The sequence below is a fragment of the Adiantum capillus-veneris genome, chromosome 2, assembly GCF_014529385.1.
Source record: "Adiantum capillus-veneris isolate H3 chromosome 2, ASM1452938v2, whole genome shotgun sequence".
Taxonomy (NCBI): domain Eukaryota; kingdom Viridiplantae; phylum Streptophyta; class Polypodiopsida; order Polypodiales; family Pteridaceae; genus Adiantum; species Adiantum capillus-veneris.
The window spans coordinates 123,094,773-123,119,620 of NC_140932.1; the positions used below are offsets into that span (position 1 = coordinate 123,094,773).

Below are 24,848 nucleotides of genomic sequence, written 5' to 3' on the forward strand. Positions count from 1 at the left end.
AACCGCCTTTTCCGCCGCCGTTGCCCCCTCCACCACCACCACCACCACCACCACCACCACCACCAGGCTACAATGGTTGGAGCCCATATGAATACCCTTATTATCTGTACCCGGGATACGCACCTAACCAACCGAAAGATTTCAAGGATGGCGGCACGACAATCAAATTTTTTACTTTTTCCGGGGTGAAAGATTGGAAGAAAGCATCGCGGTTCCTCCAGCAATTTGACAACATCTATGCTTTGGGAACTATATAGAAGAATCCAAGATTTCTTGAGCATCGGGATTTCTTAAAGATAATGCGATGTAGTGGTGGAGTTCAATTGTGACACAACTGCATGCTCCAAGGACCTGACAAGCTTTCAAGACAGTCTTTGCACGCAGTTATATTACTTCTGTCTTTGAAGTCCGGATTTTGGCAAAGGGGCAACTTGAAAATGCTTGCCACCAAAACCATGGACGACTATAACCAAAGGTTTCTCGACGTGTACCTTCCGGTGTCCTTCTTTAGGTTCGTTTCCTTGGAGGCCCAATGCGAGCGATACACCATTGGACTACCATCACCATTGCAGGAATATTGTCTCTCCAAGCAAGTCTCCACCATGCAAGAGCTTATGGACCACCATACCGCGGCCGGCTACAAACTGATGAAGGGAAAGCTAGAGTTTACCACAGAAGAACCTCCGGCCACTAACCACAACTCTCGACATTAACGAACAAATTCTCGAGAGTCTCGTGAAAGTGAACCGCAAAGGCCTCGTTTGACACCTCAACAACGAGACACCTTACTACAAGAAGGCTGATGCCTTGGATACTTTCAAACAGGGCATAACCATTCTACTTGTTCCCATTGCACCAATAGATCAGCGAAGCTGAACGCCCGCATCGACTATTGACACAACCCCAGCGCCACCTCCAGCTAAGACAGCTAGACCCGCTGTTGGACTAGACCCTGATATATATGGCATACGCCTTGAAAGTACAAATGAATTATGTCGCGCATATGGCAAAGTCAACGGCTTGAAAGCCCTTATTTTCTTTGATTCCGGAGCTACAAAAAACTTCATCCATCCAGAATTCTTGAAGCAGATGCACTTTGATTATGATGCAGAGGGTGGAGAAGTAGAAGCCGAGCTAGCTACGTGGCACACTCAGAAAGTGGAACCGCTCATTGGTGCTCTTCCAATGACTATCTAAGATTATCATGGAAAAGCCGATTTCCACATTATGAAGTTGGGCAATTGCGACGTTCTGTTGGGCATGCCTTGGCACAACAAGAATGATGCGATTCTCCACATCCGGAACTGAACCATTACCCTGATGCAGAAGGACAAGCCAATCGTCCTCAAAGTTCGGCTTTTCGAGTAATTTGTAGTTAGATGCTTTTCAACTCTATCTGAGGAAATATTGTTTGAATTTTTTTTGAACTGGATGGTATCTGTTTTGAACTTGTCTTGGTGCCGATTTGAATTGTTTGACTCTGCTTTCATACTGGTTTCAATGATTGGTGATTTTTACTCCTGGGTGGAGTAGTGAGAAATGATGTTTATGAAGTGCTGTTTTTTTTAAACTCATGGCCTGGACCTAGATGGTTATTACGGGGGGAGTATTAAGATGTCTGAGTAGTGGTTACTCTCAACCCCTCCAAACGACGCAGGCTACGGTCTGGGGGGTGTTTGGTTGTAAAAGGCCTCTACATCTCCCGGCTCGGACCTTTTTAGGTTATGCGGGAGGATTGATGAGGGAGTCGTTGAATATCTCCCGGCCCGGACTTTGTTAGGTTATGCGGGAGGAGTGTTCATCGGCGGCTTTATGTTTCTATGTCTTGTAACATGCATATGTAAGCATTTGTGTTGCATTGCGATGTGCCAACCATTGAATATTCCTTATTGGATGAGATACTTCTGGGAAGGCAACGACCCAGGATATCAAGAGTTCCGATTTGGAATGAGACTCCTTATCGGATGAGATTCTTCTGGAAAGCCAGCGACCCAAGAAATCAAGAGCTCCGATTTGGAATGGGAAAAGTGATTGTCCCTCAGAATGTCCCTCGATTTCTTTTTGAGCTAACTTGAGTTGTTTTGCAGATATGTTGTAATCAAGGACAATTACTTTCTTTCAAGAAGGGGGGATGTCACAAACTATTGACGTGTCAAGCCACTTAAGAATGGAGCCAACCTACAGATCTCGTCCGGGGCGGCCTAAACCCTAAGAGAAGCAACATAAGTAGCAGAAGAAGTTCCAACCAACTTAAGGTTCCCATCTGATGGGGCCTAAAGTAAAGCAGCCCACACACACACATACAAAAAAAGCGTAGAAGCTGATACATTTATAGTTATAGGGGACGGAGGGGACGGGGCCTAGGGTTGCCTAACGGCCGAAACTGGACGAGGGACGGAGGGGAACGGTCGGAAATTCATCCGAACGGCGCGGTCGCAAGCTGTCGGGGGATAGCCAGGAACGGACAAGGACGGCGGGCAGAATTTTAAAATTTGAAAAAATGGACCGTTTTTAACGGTCGCTTGCAGCCAACGTTCAGTTCTCTGGGGGGGGGGGGGGGGGGGGTTGGCCCTTGGGAGGCTATAAAAGCACCCTTGGGCCTCATCTTCTCTCAAGCTCTCCTCTCTACGGTCTACCGTCTACTCTCTACACTCTACGCCGTCTACGGTCTACCTACAAGCGCTCAAGCTCTACCCTTGAGTCTCTCTACCCTTGAGCCCTTTGTACTTTTTGTTATCCTTGAGGCTTGTCCTAAGTCCTTTTTGAGCCCTTGTTTAGCACATTTGTGTCTATATGACTCGTGCTCTTTGGTCTATTTAGTGTAAATTTTTTGGTCAAAGTGATGCTCTATGTGTGTAGGTCAAAAAATGCCAAAAAAACTCTTTTTCTTTTTTGCCGTTCCGACCCCCGTCCCCGTTTCCTGACTTTTGCCGTCGTGTCCCCGTCGTGTCCCCGTCCCCGTCCCCGACCCCGACCCGTCGTCCCATGTAACTATGGATACATGGCACCCTATAATCCGCATTTTGCGTTGGCTTGCTGACGTGACAGAGCTGTACGGATTCTTGCTTTTGTGCTGGCAGCTTTTGAGCACCTGCTTTTGGACCAATTGCTTTTGAGTTTGAAAGATTTTCATGTAATTGCTTTTTATGGCCAAGGGCCTTTAAATATGAGCCAAGGGCTCATTCTTTGGCATGCTTCAATGTGAAGGTGTAGAGCGCGAGTACCGGCAGTGTACTAAGTTCAAGTAATATAAAGAAATACCGAAAGGGGCACCACCGCCACTCCGTGTCGCGTGCGCTCTCTCTCTTTCAGTTCAGTTGTTATTGAAGTGCTAAAAGTCTGTCAGTCTGTTCTTTTCTATTGGCACGTGGTGCCCGTCTCGTGTGACATACTCAAATCTCATGGCTACATACCAATATTATATTTTTGACCTCTTCTAAGGTGATTCACGTATCAGTATATATCGAGCACCGCAAATAGACAGTTACCTCTCGTGTTAAACTTCCTGGGTGAGATGAGCTTACCCACACTTCCCACTTGCATTAATTACATTCTAGAAAGCGTTAAAGCACACCCTAGAGAAAAAAGAAGCCACTTGGCACCACATCCTCCGACACCCTGCCCAAGTATGTACATATGCGATTGCCGACACACAAACATGACTATTTTACATGTTTGCGTGTCTATTGTGTGGAATCTTTGTGTGTGTGTGTTGTAGTTGTGTTGTTGTTCTAGTTTTGTTCTTTCCACTTGGCACGTGGTGCCTGCTTGTTACAAGGTGCTCACTTTGCAGGCCAGTATGATCAGTAGATCTGCGTGCTGTAGTCGACGAATGGCTTTTGCCACCATATCTGCATCCAAGAAGGTGGAGCTGGTAGGTCGTGGCTCTGGGATCGGAGGCTGTCCTGGTATCTCATATAGCCTCTTTGCATGGTCATACCATGTCTGTGGGTCCTCAATGGGTGTGGTCAGGCGGAGCTCGAGGAGAATGTTTCATGCTCACATGGTCAGTACGATAGGGATGCCTCTTGCCCCCTTCGTGTTCCTTTTCTTTGCTGAGGCGATGAGTAGACTTTTGACTTCACAGAAGAGTGGTTTGCATGTAGTCATGCAAAGTGAGGGCAGGGGTCACAGATGGCTGTGAGACTGACACTTGATACAGGACCAAAAAAATGGGCACTAGGTCTGAGCTGGGGCTATGCCCGAGTTTTATGGGTACCGTACGTGAAAGTGTGAAACCCTTTTATGTGGCAATAGCAAAACATGGGTTTGAGTCTTTCCGTTGTTTTCCCATTGAGCACATAGAAGGTAATTTTAGAAACTCTAAAGAGTTCTATAAATCAGCGTGGCCTCGAGAGTTGTTTTGGATGAGAACTTTGCATACGTTTTTCCCTAAAGGTTTCAACTTGGAAGGAAAGTCTTCTTTACGTAAAAATAAGACAATCTACCATAAGAAACCTATGCTTTGGCGAAGGCATCCCAAACCTGAGTTACTTTTCCCTTCAAGTCAGTTTAAAAGAACTTGGATTCCTAAAGGTTCTCGTTCAGATCCGCCTTCTATCCCTGAAATCAATCCAGTTGTCTTGCACAACACTATTTCTAGTAGAGTACAAGGTCTCCCTAGGGCTTCAATCTCTAGAATTGAGAGTGATGACCCTTCTAACCATAGAATTTTTGCTTATAGAGATTTCAAACGGAGATTGATTTACCTATTTAGAGCCATGGAATTGGGTTCTTTTTCTTATAAATTATTTGAAAGGTATAATATAAGGATCCTATTTAAGCTCTTGTATACCCTTGAGAACTACTCTTATGAAGATTTGGAGCTAAGAGAGTCTCGTAGTACTCAACTTCGAGTACTGTTAGGCAAATTTCTGAAGTCCAAATGTCCTAGTCTGAAAAATCCCTTGGTTGGAAAGAAAGAGTTGTTGATAACTATCTTTACCTCCCCTGACTTAGACAAGATTGGATTAAGCTCTATTTTGAGATCTCAAGAAGCTTTGGATGCTCTCCCTCCTTGTGTGAGAAAGGTATGGAACCATCCTGTCGTAGCTTTCAAATATGTGAAAACTTTAGGACAAAAAGCTTCAACTATAGTGACATAGGACGTAATCTTAAAAAGCAAGAGAGGCTAGCAATCTCAAGTATTGATTACCCTTGTAGTAAAACTACCTTTTCTTCTTACGTAAATGGAGCTTTGGGTCATATAGTTACTGCCGATTGTTCTATCCTTCCTTCGGATTCCTTGAAAGACCTTTTCTCAAGAGGTACTAAATATAGGCTCCCTTCCTCAAACGACTCTTGCCTTCTCAAAGCCATAGAAAAAGGAATTTCTAGTTTCGTTAGTAAAGTTTGAGGAGTCTTTAGGAGTTCAAGGTATTTTTACCCATTGGAAGTTTGTAATCCTCAAGAAAGCTTCATTGAAATTAGCATCTTGCTCTCGGAACGTTTCTTTAGGAAGGAATAGCTTATCTTCTTCTGATCGTGATGCTCTTAGGAAATTTCATCGCGATTTTGTAATCTCTTATGTAGATAAGTGCTCTAATAACTTTGTTGTTACGTGCAAAAAGTTCTATTTAGAATGCTTGTTAGGTGAAGTAAACTCTCAGACTTACAATGATTGTGATCTTTCAATGCAAGAGGTTATCTTGAAACATCAAGACTTTTGTAAGTCTTTTGGTTTCAAGTGCCAGCCTAAATTACCTTTTTTATATACCGTTTGGAAGTTCCACAAGAACCCTATAAAGCCTAGATTTATTTTGCTTCTTGTAACACCTCTTTGACCGAGGTTTCCAAATGGCTTAGTTATTGTTTCAAAGCCATTTTACCTAGCGTAAATGAATTGTGGAAAAATATGCTAAAGGAAGCAGACGTACCTACTGATTCAAGTTGGATTTTAAATGATTCAGTAGGTGTGATTCCTGTTTTAAAGTTTTTGAACTCTTCAAGAGGCCTCAAGGAGAAATCTTCTCCTTTATGTCTCCAAACTTTTGACTTTACAACGCTATACACGAAGCTAAATTTGGAGGACCTTAAATTTAGAGTCAAGTCTCTTATTTCAAAAGTTTTTGCGTACAAGCTTGAGAAGGATAGGTACAAGGCATTGCTAGTAGAAAAGTCAGCCTTGAACTTTGACTTCTTATAGCTGAAAAATAAGAATGTAGATGTAGACAAAGGAAGAAAGAGATTCACCAGGATTGTAGATGACATTGACATCATATCTTGGTTAGATTTTCTTTTGGATAATTTATATATAACCATCGGCGACTCTCTTTTCAAGCAAACAATTGGTATCCCTATGGGTACCAATTGTGCTTTTTTTTATTTTGCTAATTTCTATCTTTTTACTTATGAGTTTGATTTTATGGAGCGTCTTGTCCTTGCTAACACTTGCCCAATATTTTTGCACAAGTTATGCAATGTAAGACGCTTTGTAGATGATCTTTTTGTCCTTGACGTTCCTTCTTTTCAAGATTTTATGTACTTGAATTCGAGTTCTTTAGGCGGAGGAATTTATCCCAAGGAGTTTTGTGAACTTAACTGTACCACAAATAGTGATTGTTGTGCCTTTTTAGACCTTAAGATTTTTCAGACTCCCTTGGGATTAGAAGTAGATATCTATGATAAGCGCCTTGAACCAGAATATGCCAATCTAAAAATCATCCGTATGCCTCACAGTTCTTCGAACATTTCTCTTTTAGCTAAGTACGGTGTCATTTGCTCTCAACTATTTAGATTTTCTCGTCTTTGTTCTAGTAAATCTACTTTTGTTGCTCAATCTTGCCATCTTATTTCTTTACTAGTTACAAAAGGATACTCATTCAAAAGAATCATGAAAAACGTTCGTTCATTTTTGCATCGTAGTAAGTTTATTTTTAATGTTTCTTCCTTTGGAATGTTCAAGATAATCAGTAGTAAATTCAATAGAAGTGGGGAGCTAAAAAGCCCACTTATTGTTTGACTTAATAACACCTTATGTTGTTGTTTTGATCTTTAGCGCTTCTAGTATTTTTAATATAGCTTGACAACTGCTAGCCTTTATTATGGCTCAGTATGTCCATCACCTCTGGAGGGTGATAGAAACTCAGCTCGTTGGTTTTGTAGAGTACGTTCAAAGCATGAATGACCTCTATATAAACCTGCACCTACTCTTGGGCACTGACGACGTGAGTAGGGATGTCATAGCTGTTGTCCAAGCTATGCATGATAAAGGTGATAATCTTGTTCTTCCTGTTTGGACAAGCAGCGAAGTTGAGATCACATATTGGCAAGTTTGGTTCTTTGCTCTTCGTAGGTTTGTAGTAGTATTCATTTTTCGATTTCGTATTTAGCTTACCTGAGGACTTAAGAATGTGTTTCGTTAGAAGTTGTTGTGTGAAGTTTGATTTCTAGGATTAAGTTTTTAAGATGTCTTATCTTTGTTTTTTTTTTTCGCTTAAAGTTGAGTACTTGTTTTAAGCCAAACACGTTGCATCAACTTATTTTACACACGCCTTTTCTAAAAACATTTTTAAAATAATAATGTTTTCTTTTATCTAGTTTTGTTTCGTAGCAAACAAAGTGATTTAGTTTGTTTGTTTGTTTGTTTTTGTTTTTCTTTTCTTTTCTTGTGTCCCTTGCTTTTATAGTTTTAGGAGTGCTTTATTCCCTCTTATAATTCGTGAGTTCAGACTATTCTGAACTTATGAAGGTATGTATATATTATGGGTACCCAGCATATGCAACTCCATTCACCTGTCTTGTGAAGAACAATTTCACCCTTCTTGACTCTCAGGAAGAACTCGTCTGGTACCAGAAAAGTTTTGCATGCAGGAGCATGTGTCCAAGAGGAATGCTTTGGCACGAGCCCGTATTTCAATAGTGGTAAATGCCACTAGAGGTAAAGCTGCACACAAAGGGAGCTCGCATAGGATTGGAGTACGCAACAAAGTTCACACAAGCAGCAAGGTGGAAGGGGGCTGTGTATGGCTGTCTTTCTTTGCTATATTGACACGCTCAGGTTATTGAGTTAGTTGGCTAGACAGGTCCCATTAAGTCAAGCAGTATGTCCTCTGCCCCGTCTTTTCCTATGGCAGTAAGCATGGGATAAGTATAGAAATGTTTTCTTCTGGGTTGTCTGTGTGGTGAACCCTTTACAGTCATTGACTCATGCCTTTTATTTGAATTCCCAGCTATTGCGACTTTTCAGTCGGTGCCGGAACTTGAGAGTGCCATGTACAAACCAGTCGATGGCAATGCCTGCGTACGATTGCTAACTGTTTCAGGCGAAATAGGATGTGGCAGTAAGTAGTAAATTATTTGATTTTAGATTGTTTAACAGCTTCTTAGACAGGTTATCATTTTAGATGGTGAAAAGCAGATCCAGGTCGTGACAAAGTGCTAGCTCCTCTATTCAGATTGGGAAGCGCAAATGATGCTGTTGATCAAAAGTCCTCTGTTTTATTACCCTTTTCTGAGCTGTCTGCATTTCTAAATAGGTGCTTCTCATGCTTCTGCCTAGTTATGATGGTTTTTGACACAGCTTACCAGATTTTTTTTTCGTGTATAATGTCGCAACAGGACTTTATATGAGCCTGATCTTACCAAGAAAGTGGCTGGCGTGCTAGTGGAATCTGCCTTTGGCATTATTGATGATATTTCAGCAGGTTATTTTCACTTCAGCGTTTCCCTAGCCCTGGTTGCATCCACACTAGTTGTCCCTGTTGTAAAGGGTCTTGCTATACCTTGAGTTCTTTGTGGTAAATTATTGGGCTGTTTCGTGTTGGTGCAGGGAGTTCAGATGATGAGAGATTTCCAGAAGCTCCATTTGCACCCTATGCAAATAGAAGCTATGTGTGGAATCCTCTAGTAAGTATTGTCTGGGCTTATGAAATTGTTAAAACGCTCTTGCATTATGGAATGTAAATTGAACATTTTCAATTTATAAAAAGTATTTCATCCAAATGTAGAGGATATCCGTTCTCTTTACATTTTTTGAACAACATTTGTAGTGCAGAACCTAAATATCTGTAATGAAGGACTTTGCGGATGTATTCTTCTTTCAAGAGCTCTCTATCATATGCATAAAGACTAAGAGATGCACTTTGCTGGTATTGCAAAGTGAAGTACTACTTTGTTGCTCTAAGACATAGGGAGGTTTCGCCATTACCTCCGTGACCAGTTTATGTCTGCTTGCTGAGTTCTTTGTTTCTAGAAAGATGTGGAGTTCAACCCACATAATGATAATTTCAAAATTTCCACGGGAAACGTCTTCCCAAAAGATATTAGAACACAAAGTCCGAAGAGGTACTGCAACATGCTTTCACATCATTAGGCCGAGACTTGAGGGTAGTTTAGGCATTCTGAATTTTAACTTGCACCTCACAAGTCCTCTTCCGCAATAATGATAGTCGGAGGTCTGACGTCAGGTTCTGAAAGACTTTGCTAATGACGGTATATAGTCGTTGTACACAAAGGATTGGTAGTGAGTGGTGACCATCAAGTTGATGGATGCAAGAGTTTAAGTTTGTTAAGTGTAGATGTCTAGTGTGATTATTTGTTTCAGAGGAGACTTTCTATCCAAGAAAAGAGAAATAGACAGCCTTACCATTCTTCTTTTTTGGGGGATTCTAGAAGTTATATGTTTGGAGAGATGTCTCATGGTCAATGGGTTACATGGCATGCTTGAATTGCCAGATCAGGGTTGACATGGAGCAGAGTTGGTCACACACGTATCTGTGGGTGTGTTCCTACAGGTGTAGGGAGCTAGAAGACCAGAGACTCAGGACACCATACAGACAGATTGGATTTCCCAAGATGATATAGTGAAAGAGTTTGTAGTCCAGTCTTTTTGGCAGTGTCGGTCACTTGCACCAGGGTACCATTCTTGGTGACTGCGTGGCAGAGGATGTTGAGGCATGCGGCTGGCAGGTGATCATGAGAGAAAGTGTCTTTTGGCCTTGCTTTTCGTGAAATTTCTCTTTTAGGTTGTGCATGGAAGGGGAGACTGCGAGCTTAGTGGGACCAAGCTGAGTGGTTATGATAACAAAACATTTATAATTGGACCCTTTTCCCTATTCTCGCTATACTAGAGCCCATCACTGGTTAGAAAAGGGCATTTGTGAGGACTTGTGCAGAGTTTTGGTTTTGCTTGTGTGATATTTATATTCCACAGAAGACCGTTTTGTTAAGTGTGGAGCAAAGCACATCATGCTATGGAGGCTGGTGGCCAGACATAATTCATAAGCATGAGTTTTGGACTCCATCAAGCTGCTAGCGGAATGGTCCCAACATGGTGCAGTGCACACGATCCACCTGCATATAAAGTAGAAGGTCTACAACATCTGCCTCATATAAGAGATCCACCCTTGGTCCCGTAGTGAAAGCCGCAAAAATATTGTACAGGATATACCCAAACTCTGCCAGAATCCTGCTCACTCCTTTCCAAACCAGACGTACAATCTCACAAGTCCATAAACAAGGCTTAAAAGTCTCCAAGTCTTCACGCTCAATGCAGTCCAGAGGTATCCCCATCTGAGAGAACCCATTGGCAAGAATGGTTGGGTAGTTGTGCATCTGCTGTGACAGGTATGCAATGATGTCATTCTCGTAACATTCTGGCAGTGACATGGAGGGCCACAATTCTCTGAGGTGTTCGGGCAACAAAGGAGAAGACTTTGTTTTCCACATATATATGCTAAATCTGAATTTCTGAGATGAATAATGGGTATCCCAGGTGGGAGTAAGCACTGCTTCACTGGCTCTTATCTTGCATTCCCAACTTCTATGCTTTCTCTCTCTTTGGATTATTCTACCTAGCGTTTGCTCATGGCGGCCTCTCATAGGCCTTGTTACATGCAGTGGCAGGGTTTCTCATCCGAGATCTAGATCCAGATCTAGACCTAGCCAGGAGGAGGTGCACCAGATCTATGCTCTCTGGGCATGTTGGAGATGGTACCCATGTGGAGACCGTGTCAGTGATGAGTAGCAGTTGCAGTTGTGTGTACCTCGGGTCCATCCATAGGGCATGCCAGATCTATGCCGGACCACCCTTGGTCATTTGTATGAGAAGTTTGTTATCAGCACGGAGAGCCTTTCCCAGATCTCTCTCTCTCTCTCTCTCTCTCTCTCTCTCTCTCTCTCTCTCTCTCTCTCTCACTTGTATGAGTAGTTTGTTATCAGCACGGAGAGCCTTTCCCGGATCTCTCTCTCTCTCTCTCTCTCTCTCTCTCTCTCTCTCTCTCTCTCTCTCTCTCTCTCTCTCTCTCATTCTTAGATGTCCTGTCTCCTTCTACCTCAGTGATCTCTCTTCTCCACAGGTGTGCCTTGTTCTTGTATGTGGCATTGCAGGTGTTCTAGATCGGAGTTGAGGTGTTCATTGGATCACTGGCCAATTCTTGTCTTCATTGCATCTTTCGCTGTCACCTTTGACACTTTGCTCTAGGATCTATTCAAAACTCTCTCTTTCTCCCTCTCCACAACTTGCACAAAAGCATGAGTTTGCTAAGGGAACACCATTAAATCTCAAATGGCTAATGTTACTTATTGCTCTACACATACAAGCGTTGAAATAACTCACCCGCCTATGTGCTACTTGAAAGGCCTTCCAATGGGTACACAACCGTTGTCTTCTCCAGTGTTTCGAATGCGCAGGAGTGGAGTCCTTCGATGCTGAATAGTCTTCAAAAACTCGCCTTCTCGGGGATAAATTAGTAGCACTTTGTCGTTTTGTGTGATAGAGCTTCTACACCTTGAATCCTTCACGCGAGCTTGATAGAGTGCATAGGCATGCGCGCTCTCTCTCTTCAACAGAGAGAGGGGAGAGCTTCTTTATATAGGGTTAGGCTCTCCATGTGGCTGGAATCGGAAGGATGTGTATGTGTCTTAGTCGAGAATGGGAAAGAAATTAGGCCTCTATGCAACTTTCCTCTTTGAAAATATTAAGGAAGGTGTTATTACTTGAGTTTAAGAAAGAATCTGAAGTTTTACTAAAAGTGAAATTTACTAAGCTTTCAGAGCGAGGAGAGACAACTGCAGCTGTTCTTGTCTTTTTTTCGGGGGGGAATACTATTGCCACAGGCGTCACCCTGGACCACAAATGACTTCTTGAGATAATGACTTCTTGAGATCTGGCAAAACAATTACTAGATATGAAGTCATCTTTGTTACCATATATATGTGGTAGTGACTTATCATCTGTGTGAACACACTTAGGATTGTCGAAACATTTTTTCCCTCACTAGGAGGTTTTCCCCCCGTGCATTGTATATACACCCATTCATTCTATGGCTAACTTATCTTTCCATTGTGCACTAAGCAATAGACTCTTTGTTGTGTGCCTTGATCTTCTTCATCTTCTCCAAGCTGTGTGTGTTACCCTGCAACCCTATTTCCAACATTTGGCATCAGAGCAGGTTGCATCCTCCCGAGCATAGTCGTCAGCATTGCAAGATGGTCGGGTAGTAGCCTATGAAAGCAGAATCTTGCAAGGGCCAGAAAAGACTATGCAAGTCTATGAGAAAGAGCTATTGGCTGCAAGTCATGCACTTTCAAGTTGGAAACACTACCTGCTAGGTGCTGCTTTTACTGTCCAAACAGATCATCAGACCTTGCAATACTTCTTGACACAATCAAAGTTACTTGAAAAGCATATGCAATAGAAAAAACATTTTGTCTATGTTCCAATTTTAGATTGTGCATGTGGAAGGCAAAAAGAATGTTGTGGCTGATGTCAATTCCTTGTTATGGTGATCTTGACGATATGAAGGAACAATATGCTAATGATGAAGATTTTGCAAGGATCTTTGAACAGTTGTTAGATGGACAACGTCATGAACACTATCTCCTCAAGGATGGTTTTATGATGATGCATGGCAGACTATGTGTCACTAGGCCATTGCGACATAAGGTTATGGTAGAAAGTCATGTCTCACTGTATGTAAAGTATTGTGGTATAGATGCAACAGTGAAAGTGGTCGAGTCCTTATTCTTTTATTGGCGTACTTTGAGGAGAGATGCGTGCGAGCATGCATAATTTACCAAAAGGTCAAGTTTGACAGGCAAAAGGCACTCGGGTTGTTACAACCACTGCCTATTCCAAATAAGCCATGGCAAAATATTCCCATGGATTTTATCTTTGATCTTTTGAGAACGCAGACAAGGAATGATGGTTTATGGACCATTAGTTGCAAGTTTAGGAAATAGGCCCATTTTATTCCTGTCAGGAGGAAGATAAAATCTGATTAGATGGCTGATTGTTCATGTACAATGTGTTTAAGTACCATGGTATGCCACAATTAATTGTTAGTATTCGCGATCTTCACATGACAAGTTTGTTTTGAAGAGGCTTGTTTGAAAACATGGGCACAACGCTTAAGTTTTCAGCCTCATTTCATCCACAAACTGATGGATAGTTAGAAGAGGCCAATTCTATTGTCCTAGACGTGCTTAAATGCTATGTGTCAGACAATAAGGGCAAGTGGGAATGCATACATTTTAGTGCATTCATCAACAGGCAAGGCACCCTTTGAAATTGTTGAGGGTGGCAAAAAGGTTCCTCCCATTTTGCACACAAAAGATAAGATATTTAAAGCAGATTGATATGTAGAAAATATGGATGAAATGTATAAGAAAATTAAGACTTAGGCAATGCAGAAAAGGGTTGCGGTATAGGATGCATGCAATTGAGGATGTTTTTGGGGTATGCCACGAGACTGTGACAAACACTAACTTTATTTGTTGGTTTCCTTCCCTTGATTTTTATTCAATTTTTGACACTCCCTTTTTTTGAAATCACAAATGCCCGGACATTGGCCAGTGTGAAACAGTCGTTGGCCGAGAGTTTCACCCATAGGAGTCAAGGCTTGGTAGCCACGAGATGGTTGGGCTGATCGGCACTGGAATCTGACTAGTAAAGAAGTGGCTAGGCTCAGTTAAAGTCTTTTAGGCCCCTTGGGAGCACTTTATAAGTTGGTGGATACTAGGAAATCAAACCAAATGGGGCAAACTGGACACATGGCAACATGAGAGCAACTTGCAAGCCAACACACACATCCAGAAGGCTCATCCCAGATGGGGGCGCCCAAAATTGAGAGAGGGCTGATTTGAAGCTCATAAGTGAACAGTGTGAGTGTGAGTAGTGGGTGCAGGTGATCACAGCTTTAATGGAAAGTTTGCCTTATCCCTTGTCTCATGTAGCGCGATGATTTGCTCTCGTGCATCTCTCCCCCCCCTTTGCACATATGATGATGCCCCACTAGTTGGGATCTCAGATGACCATGTACAATTTTGTGGGTTCTATGCGTGTTTGCCAAGGCAAGAGCCTTCTGAATAGGAATTGGATTCGCTAATTGCTAATCCTCCGCAGGTATGCACAGTTCCATAGCGTCAAATTGCGAAAAACAGAGAGTTTTCTCATGTGAAAACTTGTCCAAACCACAGGGGAACTGTCCCATAGCGTGTGGGAGACACGCGTAGACGTGTTTGCTCTGCTCAAAACGATTCAAAACAGCAAATTACAGCCTGCTATGTTTATTTGCAGGTTTAGGATTTCGCACCTAAATTGCAAGATAACACCAAGGGAGCCTTGGGGTGCTTATACAGGGCTTTGGGCACCTGACAGTGACCAAAACAGGAAATTACAGCTTGCTGGAATTTACCTGCAGCTCATCGGAAAGCTTCTAAAATGCCTTCTAAAATGCATGGGAAACCGTCCTAGACGTGTACTTTTGATCTACGGGGGTTTTGGCAATTGTTATGCTGCCGAAATTGGGTCGAAACCCTGCAATTTCAGCCCTCGACAGGTTTGGACAGCTTGGTGAGAGTTTGGTGAAAGTGTTCAGGTCGTTTATTTGCAATTGAATAAAGAAATATCGAAAGGGGTGCCAATCTTTGGGGCCTACAGGTGTCTTTGTCTACTTGGGAGCGCTTTAGCTACCAAGTTGTGGATTGTTTTGAAGTGGTGAATTCCAATTACAGGTTCAATTGTGAAGTTACTTTGTGTCATTATGTGCAGGGAAAGTTAGATGATATATTTATGGATGAAAGCTAAAGTTTACCGCCCTTTAGCAAGGCTGGCCACTACAGGCCGGTTTCATTTGTGCCTAAGGTAAATTGCAATCGGTTCCATACGCTTGTATCCATCTATATCTCTCTTCCAATAAGGTAAGAGGATATAGTCCTTCATGCTTTACAAGCATGTCAATGGCCATTCATACTTCCCCACTTAGGAATAGAAGTATGTCTAATTAATCATGGTTTTGTATGTTCAATTATGTAATCTTTCAATTGGAACGACAACATATATAATCTTTCATAAATTGCTTTGATAGATGGGTGGCGTACAAAGGCTGGTGACATGAGGCCCTGTTCCTTTCATTGTGTGAGAGGTGAAAGGAGGGTGAGTTGGGTCGTACTGGAAGGGTGGGAGCTGCTCTATATCTAAGCCATGCTATACATGATGTGGGCTGCAGAACTCTTGATATAGCCGAAATCGCCAGGGACAAATCTGGGCTTCAGGACCTATTAACTTCGGTGTGCCCAACAAACAAATGGCTGAAAAATCATAAAATGGCTGTTAATAATGTAGAGGGCCTAAATAAAGGACTCAACTAAGTGAAAATGCATATGCTCGGCCTGCCCATAGAACCATAAGATGCAGCGTAACACTGCCTAAGTACCAGCATTTAGTGATGACACAATCTCTTACGCTTACTCTCAATGGTTATCGATTCAAGGTATGTTGTTCAAGTTGTTAGGTTGTACCTCTCTTCTGCATCAACATACTTTATGATGAACCAAACAGGTCTTTGTACATCATTTGATGCTTTCCTTTATGTTGTTTGTTATCATCAAATAGGGGTTGATGCTTGAGATATGGCTGAAATTGTTAGTTTCTTTTATGAAGTTTGGAACATCCATCGTGCCTTACGTGCTTAGATAGAGTTGATTACTTCTGATTGACATTGGTGATGATGCTCATTGGGCTGTCATTCTTCTATCTTTTTGTTTCATTAAAAAATAAATTCTGATGACATAATGATTGGCGACCTATATTGCAGGGGTCTGGGATCATAAATGAACGATTCAACTTCCCAGTGTATCTGCTCTCAGATAGTAGCACGGCAACATTGCAAGAGGTAAAGTAATACAAGTTTCTAGTGTTAAGTTGCAAAACTTTTCATATCACTGTACCACATTCACACTACTGCCAACAGAGAGAGCATTATTTGATCACAATGAACTCTATTGTGTGGAATGAATTGGCAATCAAGTAACTTTACCTGTTTTGATCTTCCACACCAGGTATTATGTTATTCAGCGAAGTGTGTTACATTGAAGCTCAGTGAACAAACCTGTGGCATGATGAAAGAAGAGTAGTGTTTTTGAGTTTTGGGTATCTCCTTTGGGGATATCAAAACTCAAACAATAAAGAACACTGAAGCTTCTCATAATGAAGCATGAGTCAATTGGTATTGATTTTATATTGTTCACTTGGTAGTGAAGAGTAAAATAATACTTAAAGAAGGATGGGGAGTTGTGGCTATAGATTAGCATTTCAGTATCAATTAAAGTTGAGGATAAGGGAAACAATGGTAATAGTCTAGTACATAATTGTTTTCTGATTGTAGAGCATCTGGATTTATTCTCTCTTTCATGTTCAAAAGCTAGGCATCCTGAGACTGTCAAAGCGAGCTCGCTGCTGCTGTCCTCTCCCGCTGCGCCATCGCCATCGCCATCGCCTCCTCCCCCCCCCCCCCCCCCCCCTCCCTCCCTCCCTCACGTGCTGCCCGCTGTCCTCCTCGTGCTGCCCTCAGCCCCCGCTGCCCCCCGCCTGCTGTCCCTCCCGCCTGCCCTCTGCCCCCGCTGCCCCCCCCCTTCTCGCTGCCCTGTTCCAGCCTTTCTGCCCGCCCTCAGCCCCCTGCTGCCGCCACCCGCCCTCAGCCTCATCCCATGCTGCCGCCTACGCCCTCATCCCTTAGCCCAATCCCGCTTTATCCCCCCCCCCCCCCCCCCCCCCCCCCCCCCCCCCGTCTCGGCCCGTTCACCCATCAGTTTGGGCCCCCCGCCTCGGTTGCTCCCTGCAGTTTCGGCACTCTCGGCATCTGTTCCAACTCCTTGGAGCAGTGTTTGCGCGCCCTTCTGCAGCATCCTCCCGTCGTCCTCTTCTTACGCCACAGCAGTAGACACAGATGGAGGCTCCAGCTTCGCCACAGAGGGACTCGCCTGAAGCCCCCTCGCCCGACCCCGCTGAGCCCACCATTCAACTTGCTCTTTCGCCGACAGAGCAAGCGAGCCTTGCCACAGAGGTAGAGCGCTTGCAGGCGACTTCGGTCATCTGCAAGGTTCTCGGCACTCGTCCTAGCAGAGGAGAGCTGCGAGACCTTCTCCAGGCCCGCCTTCTCGCAGAGGTGGGCAAGATTTTGGATGTTCAGATCCTCGGACGGGGGTACTACCAGATCGAGTTCGAGACTTCTGAGATGGCCTCCAAGGTCATAGCTATGAGTCCACTGGCTATCCAAGCATCACGCGCCCACTTTCGACAGTGGCGACATGGTTTTGACCCGACTTCGGATGTGCTAGTAGAGGAGGCAGACATCCCCATCTCAGTCTGCTTTCCGGGTTTACGGAGGGAGTACCTTCCACTTCTCTCTAGGATTGGCTCCGCCATCGGGACTGTTCTGGAGACACCTCGTACGGCAGCATCAGTAGCTGCCAAGGCGGCTGGCATCCCTTCAGTTCGAGTTTTGGTTAGAGATACCCACACGCTCCCGAAGGTCATCCTTCTGCCTCGGGTGAGTGGGGGTTGGTTTCGACAGAGTGTGGAGTACTCGGGTCTCCCGAACCAGTGCTTCGTTTGCAGACAGATGGGCCACCTAGCGAAGGCCTGTCCACGGAGGAGACCACGACCCGCACCCCAGCCTCAGCCCCAACCTGCCAAGGCTGGGCCGCAGCCACAGCCAGCGACACAGAGCACAGATTCAGCGCCACCCTCCGAGCCTGGGGCTCCAGCGGAGGAGGGGTGGCAGCAGGCCCGTGGCCGTCGACGCCAGGGGCCACAGCGACAGCTTGGCACTCAGAGTGGCCCCCAGGTGCCTACTCAGAAGCAGTGGGTTCCCACGGGGAACCGCTTTGGGCCTCTTGAGCAGGAGGAGCCTCCTTCGCCAGCCTCCACCTCCGCTTCACCCTCGCCAGCCGCTCCGCCTTCCGATCTCCCCTCCTCCTCCTCATGCCCTCCCCCGCCCTCTGTTACCGCTCACCCCCCACCTCGCCCCCCCCATGTCTCTGCCGCCCCACCCCGCTTCTCCTCTCCCCCGCCCCCCCCAGCCCCTTCTCCCTCTCCTCCTGCTTCAGTACCTCAGTCGGCTCAGGAGACTGGACCCTCGCCAGCGGCTAGGAGATCTCTTGGCAGCGCCTTTGCCACGAGTTGCCTAGCGAGAGAGGGTCAGCCCTACATGCGGCCCCCTCTGCAGATTCAGACATCTTCTCTTGCAGCTATCCCGTGTGGTTTGACGAGCATTGACCTCCGACGCCACTGGGATTTCTTCGATTACGGGTTTACTCGTTTTCTTGGCGACTCCGCAACAGACCACGAGGCAGCCTGCTTCAGAGTCCACGCTTTGTTCCTCGCCGCTAGGGGGACAGAGGCCTTGGACTCAGCAGTTGGTTTCTCCTTCCCCCTCTGTGGCAGGACTGAGACAGAGTGGTCCCTCGACTCAGTGGTGGGATGGTTGCATACACAGGTTCTCGAGTTCTCTCACCACATGGGAGAACTTGGCGTTACAGATTTGCTGCAGACGTTGTGGCCACTGGCCAAGTTTGCGGTGACACCCCCAGACTCAGCATGATGTAGACACATTGTGGTGTACTTTTTTGCTGATACGCAGTGTTTGCCTTGCTATGTATTCATTCATGAGGACTCCTGGACAGAGGAGGTTGCTTTACGCACGGCTCGCTCTGCGTGGGCTTGGACCAGGCACTCACTGCAGTCTCGCCTATCTAGAGGACGCTCGGATGCGGATTACTCCCCATCCAAGCCTGCTTCGAAGATAGCTCGTCTTGCTGCTGCGGCAGCATTTGTTCTCTCTCGCTCCCCATGAGGATCGTCTCGTGGAACGTGCAGGGACTAGGTGGGCCCCAGTTTCAGCGACAGCGGGGCCGATTGCGTCAGGAGCTTCAGCGTTGCCTTGTGGGAGGAGAGATTGATCTCCTTATGCTTCAGGAGCACCATTTGTCTGAGAGCCGCATTCGGCGATGTGGTCAGATTTTGCGTGGACGCTATGATACCTTTTGGTCAGCTGCTTTTGGACCCGGAGGCATCCAGGGTGGGGTATGTATGACTATTGCGGACTCACTACAGCAGGCCATTGTGGGCAGAGGGATTATTGTACCAGGCAGGGCTCAGTGGATTACTATGCAGGTTCAGGGTAGCCTTGTGGGTTTCCTGAACATCTATGCGCCCAATGTGGCGAGTGCTCGTGCAGAGTTTGGTCACAGATTGTTGAGTCTTTGCCACAGGTTGACCAGTGGTGTGTAGGAGGGGACTTCAACATGTTGGAGGACCCTTCTGACAGGATCGGAGGCAGCCATGCTATTGTGCATGGAGTCGAGTTAGCAGCTTGGGAGAGGTTTTGTATGATGCTGAGGGTCTTGGATACATGGCAGCATTCTGGCTTTGTGAGGCCTCTAGAGAGTCTTGCCTTCTCTAGATTGGACCGCAGAGTGGGAGGAGTGAATCTATCGCGCATAGATCGCTTCTACACTAGTGACCACTTCAGTGACTTGGGGGGATCAGTGGGCATCCTGGCAGGGACATCCTTCTCGGACCATGCACCAGTGATTCTCACAGTGGCAGATAGGTAGAGGAGTGGGAGCACGATGCTTCACATGCCAGAGCGGGTCTTGTTGGACTTAGCACTCAGAGAGAGGGTCGAGGCTCTATGGACAGAGGGCATGGACAACCAGGCTCCACCTGCAGACAGAGTGGCCTCAGGCCTAGCTCAGCTTAGCCACTTCTTTCTCCAGGAGTCTCTGGCTCGACGGGCTGCAGCGAGAGAGGAGGAGCAGCGTCTCAGACGAGGCATTGCTTCACTACAGAGGATGCAGGAGCAGCATCCAGACAATCCATGGTTGGAGGAGCAGTTACAGTAGGCTCGACAGGAGCTTGCTTGCACAGATGAGAGGCGCCATGAGTTTGCCTTTCATCGACAGGCATCTCAGTGGACTTAGGTGGGTGACAGGGTGACAGGTGGTTTTTTTGAGACAGTGGGACCTCGACACTCGCATGCCAAGGTCAATCAGTTGAGGAGACCCGATGGGTCAGTTGTTTGTGAGCCTAAGGATATGCGTGCAGTCGCTACTGACTTTTACCGTGAGCTACTGTCGGCTGAGCCCGAGTCAGAGAGACAGGATGCATGCAGGGAGCAGGTTTGGGCACAGATGCCCTGTCTTGTGACTAAGGAGATGCGGCAGAGGCTTGAGTTACCTCTTCAGCTTGAGGAGCTGCACATGGCTCTTAGGGCCCTCCCTCGTGGTAGCTGTCCAGGTGAGGATGGGCTGACTCCCAGCTTCTTCTTGGAGTACTGGGACCTGCTTGGCCCAGATCTTTGTAGTGCCTTTCAGTACATTCTGCACACAGGAGTGATGCCGGATAGCATGAGTGAGGGCCTGATTTACCTCATTCCAAAGGAGGGTGGCTCCTTGGATGAGATTCGACAGTGGCGCCCCATCACCATTCTCAACTCAGCCTACAAAATTCTTGCCAAGGCTCTGAGTTTGAGGATTCAGCCACTTTTGGAGAGCCTTATACATGGGACTCAGACAGGTTTTGTCAAGGAACGCAGTATCCTTGACAACATCTTCACTTTTTGGGAGGCTTCTGCCCTTGCACGGCTCCGTGGGGAGGACCTTGTGATTCTTCTTCTCGATTTTGAGAAGGCATACGACAGAGTCAACTGGGACTTTCTAGAGGGCACGCTACGCAGGATGGGCTTCTCAGAGGCTTGGATCAGAGGGGTGTCAGCTTTGTACAGACAGGCTCACAGTCAGGTGCTTTTGGCAGGAGGTAGAGGTGAGCGCTTCATGCTCACACGATCGGTCAGACAGGGTTGTCCTCTTGCCCCCTTTCTCTTTCTGTTCTATGCGGAGGCGATGAGCAGATTTTTGGTGTCACAGCAGGTTGGTTTGAGGGGCTTAGCACTCCCTTTACGGGGAGATGAGCTTCTGGACGCTGAGTTTGCCGACGACTCAGCCTTGTACTTAGAGGGCCAGGAGGCCAATTTACACAGATGTGGGCAGGCTTTGGAGACCTTTTGCTGTGCATCGGGCGCACTGATCAACTGGAGAAAGACAGTGGCTTTCTCGGTTGGTAGTGCTCCTGTGCCAGATTGGATGCCAGGAGAGGGTTTCAGGTGGATTCCTCCAGGGACTGCAGTTCGGTACTTGGGTTGTCAGGTTGGTTTGGATTTGTCCCCCGAGCAGCAGATTGCTCCTCTTCTCCTGTCCATCAGGAGAAAGCTGTTACATCGGAGCTCAGCCCGACTTTCGCTGGTTGGTAGAGTAGTAGTTGCCAACCATGTGTTGTTGGCGACTATGTGGTACATCACTTCTTGCTGGATCTTCTCGAGTTCTTGCATCAGCCAGGTACAGAGGCTGATCAGGAACTTCCTTTGGTCAGGTCGCGACACTCAGATTGCCCGAGCCAAGGTGGCTTGGTCGGTCATCACACTTCCTTGTTCTCAGGGAGGGCTTGGGATCATTGATCCAGCACAGCAGAGCAGAGCCCTTCTTGGGAAGTTCGTCGTCAGAGGACTTCTTCCAAGCGAGGAGCCCTGGAAGGAGTTCTTGTTGCAGAGGCTTCGTGCCAGGGTGCCTCAGTCAGGAGGCCCTTGGCAACCTTCGACCAGATGGATCTTTACAGAGTTGCGTCGAGTTGGTTTGAGCAGGAGACTGGAGGACCGATTCGCTGTGAGTCTGCTTCGTTCTTGGGAGCTATTACGGCGTGGCCTAGAGCAGAGACAGCCGACGTGCACGGAAGAGCGCCTACAGCAGCCCCTCGTCTGGAACCCCATGGTTAGCACTCAGCGAGGCCACTTGGTTGGGAGTAGGCCTCATGTTTCTTGGGGTCCCATGGCAGCAGGTCCAGCGCGCTCTCTAGGTGACTGGCTAGAGTTCACAGGTTTGTCAGAGGAGGTGCAGGTTGTCCAGCTCCAGGGCATGAGAGGGGTTCAGAGCATGTGTCAGGACATCTCAGAGTCAGTTCCAGCTGACTGGCTCACGCCTCTCGAGCCAGTAGCACCCCGGTGGATGGGAGCCTTCACACGACTGGAGGTTCTCATTTCAGTCAGGGCTTGCTCAGAGACTGTCCCAGCCCTGTTCTTCGAGCTTCAGGGTGGGGGACGACTACAGAGAGTTGCAGTAGAGGCCCCGCAGGTAGCAGAGTGTTGTTTCCAGAGGATCCGAGTTGTGGGCATCTGTGGGAGGACTTGCGTCATAGACCCTGACCCAGCAGCTCTTGAGACAGGACACTGGAGGCTATGGGCTTGGGAGTGCTGTCCACTGGCACGAGTACAGTGGGATCCTGGTGAGTGGCTATGGAGGGACCCATTCTCTTCTGCAGACCGCCCAGGAGTCCCTTTCTTTCAGTACACTGTTCGGCTTGGACGTCATATACTTGCAGCACAGAGTGAGGCCCGCCCCGCTGTAGCACGTCATTGGCAGGAGGAGGGTCTCACAGTTGAGTTCTTGGCAGCTTTTTGGCAGAGGCTGTGGGACTCCAGACAGCCGAGGCGCGTCACCTTGTTCCAGTGGTTGGTTGCACACAGAGCCACAGCTGTAGGGAGCTGGCTTGTACATAGTGGTCTCTCGGCCGCATGTACAGCCTGTGACCAGTTGGTGGAGAGTCAGCGTCACTGTCTTTGGGACTGTCCCTCGGCCCAGCAGGTGTGGCTACGAGTTCTTCGGCTGATGCCTGCCCTCTCCACGGCTCGACAGTACACTTGGGGGGCAGCGGCTTGGTCCACCCTCACGGGCCCGGCACTTCAGTTTGAGCTATCTTCCACCAGCAGGATGATAGTGATACAGGGGGGTCGACCTACACTCCAGCCTGCTACAGACCTTACTCCACAGGAGTGGAGCAGTGAGAGAGCGGAGTGTTGGGAGCTCATCAGCGGCCTAGCTCTCTGGTTCATCTGGCGGGCCCGTTGTTTCCGCATCTTTGAGGCTCGCCTTGTACCACCAGCAGAGACTGTTCGTGACTTTTGGCTAGAGCTGATCCATACTCTCAGAGGACAGCTTGAGGGACTACAGGGCAGCTCCGACCTCATGCGGGAGCGCCGCGAGGCTTTCCTTCGACTCTGGCGCCCTAGGCCGTTCTACTCCATGGTCCAGGGGGTGCTCAGATGGCACTACTGTCCACCTGTGTGGCTTTTCCCTCCTCCCATCTCTTGATTTAGCCCCATTGTACATATGCTGTTTTTTCATTGGGAGAGTCTCCCCACCATGCTTGTTGTAGCCCTCTCTTGCAGAGGTGGATGTAGCCCTATGGGCAGTTTTCATTAACTAATAGAAGGATCTTTTTCTAAAAAAAATAAATAAATTGTTTTCTGATTGTAAGACTATGTAACGTGCATCTTTGTGTCTAGAATGCATGACGGCTTTAGGATTGAATTTAGTGGATGCATAGACCATCCTTTATGTGCATTTGTAAACCACGGGCTTGATGCATTGAGTGCACTTAGGCATGATATAGGATCATTCGACTATATTGGTATGAGCTATGCATTTATGGATCACGGATTTGATGCATTGAGTGCACTTCAGCAGGATCTAGGATCATTCAACCACATTGGTATGAGCTATGCGTATCTTAGATTTTCTGAAAGTCAATATCACAACTAGTCAAAGCATAAATATTGTAATACATGATTGTGGTGGTAGGTCTAATCAGAAAATGCTAATAGATGTCAATCAAAATGAAAAAAACTCGGTTCAAATTTGGTTGGTACTCGGCCATTTCAACAAAATATTTTCATTTCACCTGTCAATATGCAAATATCTTCCGCTAGGGGCAATTATTTGAATCATAATTTTAATTGGTTCTATTCATGCCCACACACTACTGATATTTTAACTTTGTAAAGGCTGCCTTGGGAAATCAGAAAAGAAGTTTCAAATATCCCATTGCTGTTGCAGAGTTTGATGTGGTGATGCAGGTGAGACCCAGTCTAAGTGCTTGTTTCTGCCGCAAGTCTTTTATTGGTAAGTGCTTCTAATGTTTAGTTTGCATGTTGTAGACAACCAAGGTTGGGACCTTAACTTCTGATGCATGCCTTGTGGGATCATCTTGTCTACCATTGGGAGGCTACAGGTGAGCTTTTACTTGCATTTTTGAAACTTGAGGACGCATGTAATCTGCAGTGGATGACAGCTCCTTAATACACCTGCTCATGCAGTGTGTGGTCTGCTTTGCCTCCCGTCAAAGCTTCATCATCTTCAAACAAAAAGTTAGTTTTGGCAATTGCTTCTATGGACTCTGCATCTTTCTTTCGAGATAAGACTTTAGGTGCAGACTCGCCCCTCTCTGTGAGTATATTGCAGTTTTAAGCCAGTCTTTGCACTATTACTCTGGGCATTTCCTAATGCTAATTGTGCCCACGACAGGGATTGTTGGCATTATTGGCAGCTGTGGATGTGCTTTCAAGTATTCCTGATTCTCACAATTGGGAAAAGCAGGTAGAGAATCCTCCACTCGTTTTATCTTGCTGTTTGTTTCTAGTAAATTAGTATTGGGTATTTTTTTGCAATGGACTAGTTTATCCTTGTTGCTTGATGACATGGAACTCTTTCCCCCCAAAAGTCTGACTTTTATTCTA

The 24,848-nt window shown here is 46.2% G+C and overlaps 1 protein-coding gene across 2 annotated transcripts in view; it reads left to right on the top strand.

Moving 5' to 3' along the window:
• The window catches only part of LOC147463520 (Zn-dependent exopeptidases superfamily protein), a 61,008-nt gene that overhangs the window by 32,619 nt on the left and 3,541 nt on the right, over window positions 1–24,848 (top strand). For both annotated transcript variants that reach the window (XM_086489519.1, XM_086489517.1), the window contains 9 exons: window positions 8,172–8,282; window positions 8,360–8,477; window positions 8,560–8,645; window positions 8,771–8,847; window positions 16,038–16,115; window positions 24,117–24,188; window positions 24,270–24,343; window positions 24,429–24,558; window positions 24,637–24,708. In XM_086489519.1, the coding sequence (XP_086345645.1) occupies window positions 8,172–8,282; window positions 8,360–8,477; window positions 8,560–8,645; window positions 8,771–8,847; window positions 16,038–16,115; window positions 24,117–24,188; window positions 24,270–24,343; window positions 24,429–24,558; window positions 24,637–24,708 (818 nt within the window). The remainder of the gene's footprint in view (window positions 1–8,171; window positions 8,283–8,359; window positions 8,478–8,559; window positions 8,646–8,770; window positions 8,848–16,037; window positions 16,116–24,116; window positions 24,189–24,269; window positions 24,344–24,428; window positions 24,559–24,636; window positions 24,709–24,848) is intronic.